This window comes from Eretmochelys imbricata, chromosome 25, assembly GCF_965152235.1.
Source record: "Eretmochelys imbricata isolate rEreImb1 chromosome 25, rEreImb1.hap1, whole genome shotgun sequence".
Lineage (NCBI taxonomy): Eukaryota > Metazoa > Chordata > Testudines > Cheloniidae > Eretmochelys > Eretmochelys imbricata.
Genome location: NC_135596.1, coordinates 15,356,576 through 15,368,695, shown reverse-complemented (window position 1 = coordinate 15,368,695; position 12,120 = coordinate 15,356,576). Strand labels below are relative to the sequence as shown.

Below are 12,120 nucleotides of genomic sequence, written 5' to 3'. Positions count from 1 at the left end.
GTGGCGACCCGGGTCGGGAAGCTGCAGCCTAGCACAGAGGCTTATCTTTAAGCTAAGGGTAAGAGGGGAGCGTTCCTGCTGTCAGTGCCTAAAATACCAGTCCTGGGACACACCCTGGTGAATGGCAAGTACTGCTTTATCCCAGTTCTCCACGACCATCCTTTGCATCCTGGTGGATGCACCTGCCTTATGGCTTTTTGGTGATATCAATATCTGCCCAGGCGGGTACTCGGAGTGCTGTGTCATGTCATCGTGCGGTCCGCTCTTTCTCCCATGGCTGCCTCACCAGCGCACCCTGGCAAAATCGCTGCTGCCCAAACTCAGCAGTTTCTGTTCAGGTAGGGCTGCAGTGACGTCAGTCCATAGGAACCTTCGCATCTGTAGTCAGGAGCAAAGACCCCTTGTTCCAAGGCTTGTGGCTTTTAATTTCTCTCTCTCTCTCTCTCTTTTTTTTTTTCTTTAATTGAATTTTAAATAATAAATTATAAAAGCACAGCTTCTCCTTGGAGATTACTCTTATCTACTGATAAGGGGTGGAGGGTGAGAAAACCTGGATTTGTGCTGGAAATGGCCTAACCTGAAGATTACTTTAGATAAGCTATTACCAGCAGGACAGTGGGGTGGGAGGAGGTATTGTTTCATATTCTCTGTGTATATATAAAGTCTGCTGCAGTTTCCATGGTATGCATCTGATGAAGTGAGCTGTAGCTCACGAAAGCTCATGCTCAAATAAATTGGTTAGTCTCTAAGGTGCCACAAGTACTCCTTTTCTTTTTGCGAATACAGACTAACACGGCTGTTACTCTGAAACTTATCTACTGAGTGCCACGGTGTAATGGAAACTATACAAAACATAGAGGAAAACCTGGTGCCTGCTCCAAAGAGCTTACAATCAACAGGACAGACATGTTTCACTGCAAATGTTTAAAATATATAACGTTGTAACTGCTGGGATCTGGTGCCATGGTGAAATGGCTAAAATACAGGACTGAGTACCAGGGCCCCTCAAGTTCTGTTTCTGACTCTGTGTCTGAATCAAATTAAAATATTTTATGGAATGGTAAACTACACAAATGTTGCCACAATACTTTACTTAAAAAAAAGAAAAAAAAAACACTCTTGGGTTCTGAATCAGAGGTATTGCATACAGAACCTTTCTGGCTTTGATCAAGTCACTTATCTTCTTTGCCTCTTTTTTTTTTTTTTTTTTTAATGCTTAAAAATGGACAGTGTCAACTTAAAAAAAATTGACTCATGTGAATCTGATCCATCAGTGTTACGTCCAAGTTCAGTGTAACTAAAAGAGATAAAGGAAAAGAGAGAGATCTTTTCTCTCTGTCTTGAACTTTTTAATGGTGCTTTCTGCGCAGTCTCTTTGGTTATAGTCAGTTTCCCCAGTTGTTTCTGTGAGGCTTTCACACAGCAACAGGAAGGAAAATATGTCTGAAAAAATGGGGATTATATGATTGTAAAACCGCACAGATTGCTGTGAGGCTTCAGGACCTGAGTGAGAAATAGAGCGCAGGGAGTCCTGGCTCCCAGTCCTGAATTGTACTTTATTTTTTAATTAATTAGCTTTCAAGTTGATGGTGGCCTTTTTAAACAAACAAACAAAAAAAACCACAGAACAAATCATGAATTGTTGGGTTGATACCAGGTTTGGTAGGCTGGTGAAGGAAGATTAGGGCAGGCTCCAGATTGAGAACCACTGGTGACTGAAGTCCTTTGTGTCTCTCCGCAATAGATGCAGAATAGGTAGCAGCAAATTAAGCTTCTCCATCTCCTCTCTGACAGTATGCCTTGCTCTTGAGCATGAAGAGCTCCCTCTAACAGAGAGATGGGAGTTCAGTCTCCATGGTCAATTAATAAACTTGGCCTCCGTTGAGACTGCCAACAAAGGGGCCTCAGTTAGCACCAAATATGATGGTTTGCCTTGTGGCCACTCCATTGGGAACTGGAATGAAAATCTCAAACTCCCTTCAACCACGGCCACTGAATTGGTGTCAGATAGTAATACCTTCTGGTCATTACCAACTTGGGCCAGATTTGAATTGAAGACCTATATAGGTGATGGGCTCTACATCCTATTCCCAGTCCCCTTAGCCATCTTCATCACAGCACAGGAGGTTTAAGCTGGACATTAGGAAAAACTTCCTAATTGTCAAGTTAGTTAAACACTGGGACGTATTGCCTAGGGAGGTTGTGGAATCTCTGTTGTTGGATGTTTTTAAGAACAGGTTAGACAAACACCTGTCAGGAATGGTCTAGTTATTATTTAGTCCTGCCTTAAGTACAGGGACTGAACTAGATAACTTTTTGAGATCCCTTCCAGTCCTACACTTCTCTGATTCTGTGTTCTATGCTTTCCTTTTGACAGATAGTAGGGTAATATTTTTGTTTCTCGCCGTCAAAAACTTCATAATGTTTTGGAGCAACTCTAATTCTGTGCTTTCCTGATGACAGGTCAAGAAGCCTTTCAGTCCCTGTTTAATAACCAAATAAAATGGCATCCAAATGGATCACACAGGAAACATTTGATGATGTGGTGCAAGAAAACATCACAGAATTTGAAATGGATCCAGATGAGGCTGTGAAAGAAGCTGTCCAGCAATTTGAATCTCAAGGTATTGCAAATCCTTCTCACTCTGAAGCAATAGGATATGACAGATATGTAATTAAAATGCTTTCAACATATTAAAAATCAAGGGTCTGCTGAGCTTTTGGGTGTGTGTTAGAAATGCCAACTTAGTTTTCATATAAGCCAGTTATAGGTGTTAAAGAATCCCAAAATATGTGCTCAGTTCTTTCTGGAAACTGACTGCTGATAAAGGGAAGCACTTCTCTAAACTATTTTGTTCTTTTTCCTATGGCACTTCAATCTGAAAGATCCCAAAGCTCTTCAGAGAATCTTCATGTAAGGGTCAGTTGCCTGCCTCTAAAATGGAACCTCTTCTGAGGTGGGATGCGAAGTTGTTTACAACACCCCATTTTTAAGGAGTGGTCATAGTAGGAAAAACTGCTTGAGCTGAAACAGCAGGAGGGAATTTAGAGAGGCAGAATGAACTTTTTCCAAGCTGGAATTAACCTGAGTTGCCCTTTGCTTTTAAAAAAGAAAAGGTATTTTCTGATCAAAAATGGCCAAGACTTTGGTTTTGTATCCCTTCCAAAGGATGTAATAAACATCCTAATAATCCATGCCTGTGTTTAAGTTAACTCTTAGTAAAAAGACATCAGCCTAAGCTTCTTCAGTTTTCACCAGGGTTCCTGTACCCCCTGCCTCCTTACTTCTCTCTTGCCTTTTAGGTGTTGATCTGAGTACTATTGTAAAAGCTTCACGGAAACCCACCTCTGAAAATGGCCAAGAGCAAAAACATGAAATTTTGCAGGTAGGAAATATTAATTGTAGTTTTGCAACAAGCTGTGTGATCTAGTGGTTCGAGTAAGGGGTTGGGAATCGTGAGCTCTGGCTTCCACTTCCAATTCTGCCACTGACTCCCTGTGAGCTCCGAGGAAGGGCTGACCTCACTGTGCCTTCATGCTTTCTCACTTGTCAAATGGGGCTACACATGTCGGGTTAGCTATTGAAGCACCTCAGGTGGAAGGTGCTATGTAAGCGCAAAATAATATTTCCTGGCTGGCAGGAGCAAGGAGTGCCTTGGGTAGCTTTCAGGCCGCCCCCTCTTGAAGGAAGGGTCAGCCTGACATGAACCCTCTACAGATGTTCTGAAAAGGGCATGAGTAACACCAATGGGATACCTGGCCAGTCTGAGGATTGGTAATATGATGTGGAGCCTTTCCCCTCTCGTCTTTGGTTCCAGTCTAGCCCTAGGTCAGCAGTGAGTATAACTTTGCCAGGAGGTGAACAGTGGGGTCTCTCCGGGGTCTGTGGTGTTCAACATATTCATAAACGATCCGGAAAAGGAGTGAACTGTGAAGTGGCAAAGTTTGCAGACTTTTCAAGATAGTTCAATCCAAAGCAGATTGTGAGGGGTTACCGAGGGATCTTGCAAAACTGGGCAACAAAATGGCAGATGAAATTCAATGTTGATAAATACAAAGTAATGCACTTTGGAAAAAATAATCCCAACTACACATATACAATGATGGGTTCTAAACTAGCTGTGGCTTTCCAAGAAAGAGATCTTGGAGTCATCATGGATAGTTCTCTGAAAACTTCCACTCAGTGCGCAGCAGCAGTGTTTAAAAAAAAAAAAAAAAAAGCTACCATTATGTTAGCAACCCTTAGGAGAGGGTAGAAAATAAGACAAAGTATCATCATGCCCCGTATAAATCCATGGTGCACCCATATCTTGAATATTGTGTCTAGTTCTTGTCTCCCCATCTCAAAAATATATAGTGGAACTGGAAAAGGTTCAGAGAATTGCAACAAAGATGATCAAGGGTGGGGAATGGTTTCCATGAGAGAGAGGAGAGACTAAAAAGATTAGGGTTACTTATCTTAGAAAAGAAATGACTGGGGGGAGGATAGAGCTCTATAAATTCATGAATGGTGTGAAAAATAAAGTGAGCAGAGAAGTGTTGTTTGCCCTTTCTCACAATACAAAAACCAGGGCTCACCCACGAAATCAGTAGGCGGCAGGTTTAAAACAAACAAGAGGAAATACTTTTTCACACAACACACAATTTGTTGTGAATATAACTCCTTGCCATGGATGTTGTGGTGGCCAAAGTATAAATGGGGTTCAAAAAAGAAACTGGTTACATTCATGGAGGATAGGTCCATTAATGGCTATTAGCCAAATAGCCAGGGATGCAACCCCGTGCTCGGGGAGATCCTACGCATCTGACTGCCAGAAGAGGATAACCGGTGGATTGCTCCATAATTGCCCTGTTCTAAACACTCCCCTTGAAGCTCTGGTACTGGGCACTGTCAGACGGGATACTGGGCAAAATGGACCATATTCAGACTCAGTATGGCAGCTCTTATGTTCTTATTTACTGGTGCCTGTTTATTGGCCTGTGTGAAATGAGTTAGTGGGAAGTTCGTCCACTTTACAAAAATCACCAATAGAAGAGGCACTTTCCAGGCAGACGCTGCAGAGAGGCCAAGAGCTGAAAGGGCCATGGGACTAAATTCCCCTTTCGTCCCTAGAGTTGGTCCCTGCAGCTCAGGAGTGAGGCATGCTGCGAGGGAAGAACAGTGCTAGGCTACCTCTGACCTCTTGTAGGGATGTAAATATCTGTTAAAAAATGTTAACTGTTTAAATGACTAAAATTGTCATTTAGTCTGTTAAACGATTAAAGGGAGAGGGGTTGGGGTGGGTCGGGCCGGGTCTGGGGTCAGCGGACTGGGCTGGGGGTTAACGATTAGGGTTGGTTGGTTAACTGGTAAATCTAATGCTTACCGGTTAACCATTTAGTATTTTACATCCCTACCCCATTGTGTGCTGAAAGACTAATGCCTATCTCTTAGGCTGTCTAGTGTTTCTCATCATGCCAAATTTGCTTAAATTTAAGGGGAGAAATGATTATTAATATGCAGATGTGATGATCCAGTAGATTTTCCCCCCCGTCCTAGGAAATCAGTTGGTGGGGAGAACATTAACCCCCATTTTCCTTCCTTAGACATTAGACTCACTCAGGAAATCCATCGCTGACTCTGCACTCAGTGAGGTCGGTGAGCATCTAGTGCACTTCAGTGAGCAATGCAGAGAACGGCTGGCTGCCCGCTACTTGGCTGGGCAGAAAGGTGCCTGTCCTGTGGTGCTGTCTGCCTGCAAGCTGGCCTCAGGAGACAGAAGTGCCATGCTCAAGGCCCTGCATGCTTTGTCTGCCCTCACGGATGGGCAGCCAGACCTGCTCGACTCTGCTGGCCAAGAGCTGTTGCTGCAAACGCTGAAGGAGAACGCAGATGACGCCGAAATGACTCTAGCTGGGATCCGGTGCATCCGACACGCCTGTCTGAAACATGAGCAGAACCGCCAGGAACTGGTGAAAGGTGGCGTCCTGCCATTGCTGACGGGTGCCATTGTCCGGCATGGCGACTGTGCTGGGGTGGTCCGGGAGGCCTCGTCAGCGCTCAGGATCATGACATTTGATGATGACATCCGTGTGCCCTTTGGCCATGCCCATGATCATGCCAAGATGATTGTATCAGAAAACAACGGTTTAAAGATCCTCATAGAGGCTGCCAAAGGTAGTATTAACCCTTCGACTTCTGGTTCTTATCTCACTCCGTCTGTGCTCTCCTACCCCAAAATCATGCTGCTTAACTGCAGGTTTAATTTTTAGTTCTTTGTGGTTGCTTAGTGGTCAGAACAGAGGACTGGGAGCCAGGACTCTGCATTCTCTTCCCAGATCTACCGCCAGCTCGCTGTGTGTGACCTTAAGCAAATTACTTAATCTCTCTGGGCCTCAGTTTACCCCTTTATAAAATGATGGTAATAACTTGCTCGCCTCCCAAGGAGGGTTTTGAAGTTTGCTGCTGCTAAAATGCTTTCAAATCCTCTGAAAGGTACTGCAGAAGGGCAGAGTATAATTGCTCCAAAGGCAGCTGAAGGGTCAGGATTTCAGTTTTCAGAGCTAATAGTCACCTGGCTAGAGAGCAGTTAACAACTTGGGCAATAGCTGTGTAAATTTATTACACACATGACATCCTGCCAGTGTGCCTCTCCCTGGGCCTGAAAAGGCCTGTGAGTCAAAAGGGAGGTCAAGCTCCATGGCTCATTCAATTCATAGTCTACGTCTTTTGAGTCTCAGTCAGTGTTAGTTATGATGGTGAGTTTTGGAACAGGGACTCCTCCCCCACTAAGAACTGGACTGAAACCTACCAGTTCATGCTTGATCCTTCTTCTAAAACCCATGTGAAACTGATTCTGCCAACTCCTCCTTCCCAGCTCCTATTTATTTTTCTCCCTTGTCTTCCTCCTCCTGCAGCGTTCACAGACGACTCCAGCGTTCTCCGTGAGCTTTGTGCCACCTTGGCTCGCCTGTCCGTCCGGAACGAGTTCTGTCAAGAGATTGTGGACCTTGGAGGCCTGAATTTCATGGTGGCCCTGCTGGCTGACTGCATTGACCATCAGGTACTGTCCCTCTTCAGTGAGTGGGATGCTTTCCTGGAAGCGAAGGTATTTATGGGTGGGGGTTGGGGATAACGTTGCCTAGCACGTAACATGATGCTTTTCATCTTCAGTGCACATTCCAAACATGAATGAGCATCAGGCTTTGGTAACCTCTGTCCGTGGGCTCTTACCACACAAATGGCACTGCTGATGCCCACTTACCACCTTCTACATTCTGGCATGCAACCCAAGGTTCCATGTGCTGAGTTGGAGGGAGAGCCAAGAACAGAACCCAGCACCCCTGCTCTCGCCTCTGTTCTATAAAGCCTCCCCGATCTAGGAATAGAGCCTTTTTAGTTCTCAGGAAAGCTGGAACGTTGGCTATCCTCTACATAGTGTCTCTGATTTTTCTAGAGAGTTAGGTGCCCAAATCCCACTGAATTTCTATGGGTTTGGATATTTAATTCTCTTAGGCTTCTTTGAAAATCCCAGATACTCTGAACAGGGCAACTTGGCCATTCTGCCTGGGGCCAGTGGAAAGTGCCATCTGGGATGTGAGGGGCTGGGAGTCCTGAGGAAAATGTTGCTATTCAGGTAGAGTCTTTGACCCCTCATTGATCCTGCCTGAGGTTCTGAGTTCGAGTCTCAGGGCTGGGAGTGAGGTGGAGGGTGCTGCCTTTCAGACTGAGAGGCTGTGATCCATTTTGCCTGGCTTACATGGGATCTGGTGGGTTTTGTTTCTCTCTGTTCTTTTCGTCGTTGAGTGCAGGAGCTGGTGAAGCAGGTGCTGAGCGTCATGTGGGCCATCGCAGGGAACGATGACGTGAAAGACGCCATAGTCAACACTGGAGGAACAGATCTCATTGTGCTGGCTATGAGCCATCATCTTACCAGCCCTCAGGTATACACCAGTATGTGTGCTGGGGACTCACTGTGCTTTGGAGTTCTGTGTCTGTCTGGGTTTGGAGGTCTGATTTTTGGCCCATTATTTCATTCTGATAACAGCATTAACGGTGCCCTCACCTGTGTTTCCACCCCAGGCAGCGTTACTTGCAACCCATGTAACTACTTCTGACTTGGAACAATGCCCTGCTGATGCTGGGAGCAGAACTGCTAGCTGCAGTCGTAGTGAGTAGAATTCTGCTCCCAGCATGGACAGTGTAGCAAGGCATGCGTTAACCCCTTGAACGCTCCTGTTTTCTAGACAGGTTAAATGTGTACATTACAAGTGTTTGTATGACATCCAAACAGTTAACCACTTTCTACCGTACTAGTACGTTTATTGTGCTGGACCAGATGGCTCAGGGGATTGGAAACTGGATCCTGAGCTTTACACATCTAGTCAATAGTTCAGATCCAGCCATCACTGAAAATCATTCTTCTGATGTCTGTGTGGTGGCCTCTATGTCAAAGGAATACACCGGACTAGTTACCAGCCAGCAAATGTTACCATCAACCCCTCCCATGTCTTTCTCCAGTTGCCTCTTGTATTGGCAAAGCTGAGGTCTCTGTGGACAACAGAGGTGGCCGCCTGTTGGCATGAGGTGGCTTCAGAAGGGGGTGTTTGCCTGGCTGCTGGCCACACTGTACCTGTTCTGTGATGAACAGAGGCTGTCGTTCTCTAGGCCCATCAAACTGACGTCTCACACCAGCACCAGACTCCCTGTGTAAATGCCCTGGGAGTTGGTGTGCTGGCTCCGTGGGAGACTAGCCTCCTTTCTCCTCGGGGGAATGAATTGGGGGTTGGGAGGCTTCGCGGGGGTGCTGCCTCTTTTCTGGTTGCAGTTGTTTCTTCCTCTTGGTCCTGCAGATCTGTGAGCAGGGCTGTGCAGCCTTGTGCATGCTGGCCTTGCGCAAGCCAGAGAACTGTAAAGTCATCGTGGAAGGCGGAGGGGCCCTGGTGGCTCTTCAGGCCATGAAGGTGCATCCAAGAGAAGGGGCTGTGCAGGTATCTGTGCAGGAGCTCATTATCACTAATTCGGTACCGTGGGGTTCCCTGCCTCCCTGGGTTTCTTTGTGTTTCGCAAACATCTGTACGGAGTTTGCAGCTGTGTGGTGAAGATAACGAAGAAGTTGCAGGTGGAGCAGCGTTCTATCGTTCTTTCAGAGGCGTCTCTCTGTCTGAGCTGCTTGATGCCAGATTCGGACTGGAAATTGTCCTTTGATTGTGTTCAGTCCCAAAGATCTTGCTCTGCAGTTTGCATTCTTCAAGCCGTACCTGTCACTAACACCTCTTCCTGCCTGCATAAATATAGCCCTGCGCCCAGCCCCGTGGATGGTGGTTCTGTGCCCATCAGGAGGCCTCTTGCATTTCCCGCTTCATATCCTACTTTATTGAATCTTTGTGACCTTTTAAGGAAAAAATAGCTGGGTGGAGAGGATGGGGTTACATTCCTTCCAGTCTGCCAGTCCTGCTCAAATTGGTCATAGGAAAGGCAGGCTGCCTGTCCCCCAAGACTAAGTGAGACCCTTTCACAGGGAAAAATCAGCCCCCGTTTCATTCCGTAAGCCCTGTAGAATCCTGTACCTGCTCTGCAGCTTTTCTAAATATTTTACATCACTTAAAAATGTTTTATTTAAACCCTTTTTGCTCTAGAGCTTGTTAAACCCTCATAAAAATGGTCACACCAATGGTCCATCCAGTCCAGTATCCTGTCTCTGACAGTGGCCAGTCCCAGAGCCTCAGGGGGAGTGTACAGAACAGGACAATTTGGAGAGATCCACCTGCCTTCCCCTCCCCAGTTCTGGCAGTCAGAGGTTTGGGGACACCTAGAGCAAACCTAGTTATATTTTTGTCCTTCACAACATCCCCAGGCAATGAGTTCTCGCGTTCCAAAAGTATTCCCAGCACTCAGTGAATTCAGGGACCAGAGTGGAAGGCTGATTGTTTCCCTCCTTGTCTGATGTCCTTGCCCATGTGGCAATCAATGGGCTAACATCTGTGGTGGAAAGGTGCTCCTGGGCCTAGCTCCCCATCTCATGCCCTGTGTTCCTTGTTTGAGGGTGGCTGATCTAGAGTTAGGAAGTCACTTGGGGATGTTTTGGGTTCTGTGTGTTAAGGGAAGGATTTGTTCAAACTGGATTTAACCATGTGGTCAGACCCCTGTGCCTATCTCTTGAGTCTGCCAAAGAGGAAGTGAAAGGTCCTAGGGGTGGTGAAGGAAGCAGTCAGGGATGACCCTTGGGTAGTTGGCCAGTTTTCCCACTGAAGCAGGTTTTAATCCGTGACCTGAATGCAAAATGGCTGCCACTTCTGTATTTGTGGCTGCTACCCAACTAGGAGCCAACTCGTGCAAAGCACGTTGGAATCCCCCAAATAGGAAGGGGGCACTAGACTAAGCCCAGCCTTACTGTACGTGATTCCCTTCTGGGTGGCATTATGTTCCTCCCCATGCTCCCTCCATGAGGCATTAACCGTTCTCCTGTCCCTCTCACCTCAGAAACAAGCCTGCATGCTGATTCGGAACCTGGTCTCCCGGAACCGGGACTTCTCTCAGGCTATCCTGGAGATGGGAGCTGAGAACTTGATTGTGGAGGCTCGTACGGTGCACCAGGATTGTGACGACATAGCCAAAGCTGCCTTGAGAGACCTTGGCTGTAAAGTGGAGCTCCGAGAGCTGTGGACAGGCCAAAAGGGAAGCCTGGCTCCCTAAACCACTGCCCCTGAGAGCCCTGGAAGCTTGGAACATCTCACTATGCAGCATCTACAGGCAAACATGGCATCAATTAATCTGCACTTAAAACTGGCCCCGAGCAGCTGAAGAGAATTCCTGGCATGTGGTGTGGGCTGTACTGCACAGGGGCATCGAAGCTGTTGCTGAGATGGCATTGTCTGTGTATACAGGCTATAGATACACAGAACTTGTGATGATCTACTCTCACTACAACTTGATGCGTGGGAAAGACCTACTTCTCTCCTACCCCCACCCCACCCCACCCCCCATTGCTGTGGTGTTACTTATTTATAGTATGGGCTGTTCCCATGTGTGTGTCCATGTTGTGATCCAAAGTCGATCTCTTCCTGCAGTAGTTTGGCATCTACCATTTTAACCAGCCTTATCCAACCTCCTGACCCCTGCTCTGTGCCCCGGTGGCTAGCCGTCCCAAATACTATTTGGGGGAGATGACACCAACATAGTGAATGTCCCGTCCTATCCCAATGCTGTTACTAGCATGCTGTGCATTGTCTCACTGTGTTGGCTAGATCCATTTCCATCCGATACAATATTTTAAACAAATGCAAGGTATTGGCTGGAAATGTCATGGCCCAGTGTGTCACGTTTATAATCGCTGAGTTTCCAGAAATAAATGTAAGATGATAGGACTGTTCTAAATGTGTACAATCAAATGATAGGTGTGAGAGAGCTTTGGCGGCCGGGAAAAAATAGCTTGGTGTGCCCCAGTGTTGTGCCACCAGAGAGCCAGCCACATTTTGAGCCCTTTGCTGGGATCACCCGACATACTCTCCCAGAGCCAAGACTCTTGTATTCTAGTTACCTGCTCTGACCAACGGGCCATGGCTCTCTCAGTAGAGGGAAGACACTAGAATTAGGAGGAAAAAGAGGTGGAAGAATATGGCAGTCTGAAATCTCTTGACCTCTCTCTTACACATATGCTAAATAGCCCCCTCCCTCCCCAGCCAAGAGGAAGCATTTTTGTGAATCCTCAATCCTCTTAGTGTCTCAGTGGTTGCCGGTTCCGCTCCAGCTGTTAGCTTCCACGCTCTGTTCTATTGCCATTTGCTTCATTGTTGAGTGATTAAATTCATATTATGAAAAACGTAAAGGGTGCTTAGCCCCAGACAAGCCAATTTGTAAAGGGGAAAGGGTGGAGAAGATGACTAATGCTTTTGGGCATTTTAAACTGATTATGCCAAATGTGTAAGTAAACGCTGTTGTAGCTGTGTGATGTCTGCCTGTAAGGCAGCAAAAGTCTTGACAGCTTTGAAAACCCCAAAGGCACTAATTCCATGTGCAGTGTGTGTTTGCAATAAGCTGCCTACATTTCTTTCTCAGTTGCTTTTCTGGCAAAAGCTGCATCCATCTGTCTGTCTCTCTCTGCAATCTCAGTTCAATAAACCCTGCCAGGCTGCACTTGA

General features: G+C 46.4%; 1 protein-coding gene across 4 annotated transcripts in view; it reads left to right on the top strand.

Annotated features, from left to right (window-relative positions):
* The window catches only part of ARMC6 (armadillo repeat containing 6), a 13,183-nt gene extending 1,063 nt beyond the window's left edge, over positions 1-12,120 (top strand). For 3 of the 4 annotated variants that reach the window (XM_077841812.1, XM_077841811.1, XM_077841810.1), the window contains exons 2-8: positions 2,464-2,624; positions 3,304-3,386; positions 5,587-6,157; positions 6,898-7,043; positions 7,792-7,923; positions 8,833-8,970; positions 10,463-12,120. In XM_077841812.1, coding sequence (XP_077697938.1) covers positions 2,504-2,624; positions 3,304-3,386; positions 5,587-6,157; positions 6,898-7,043; positions 7,792-7,923; positions 8,833-8,970; positions 10,463-10,675 — 1,404 coding nt within the window. In that variant the 5' untranslated portion in view covers positions 2,464-2,503 and the 3' untranslated portion in view covers positions 10,676-12,120. Of the gene's footprint in view, positions 1-234; positions 339-2,463; positions 2,625-3,303; positions 3,387-5,586; positions 6,158-6,897; positions 7,044-7,791; positions 7,924-8,832; positions 8,971-10,462 lie in introns of those variants that run through there. The other variant, XM_077841813.1, reaches the window with a different exon arrangement.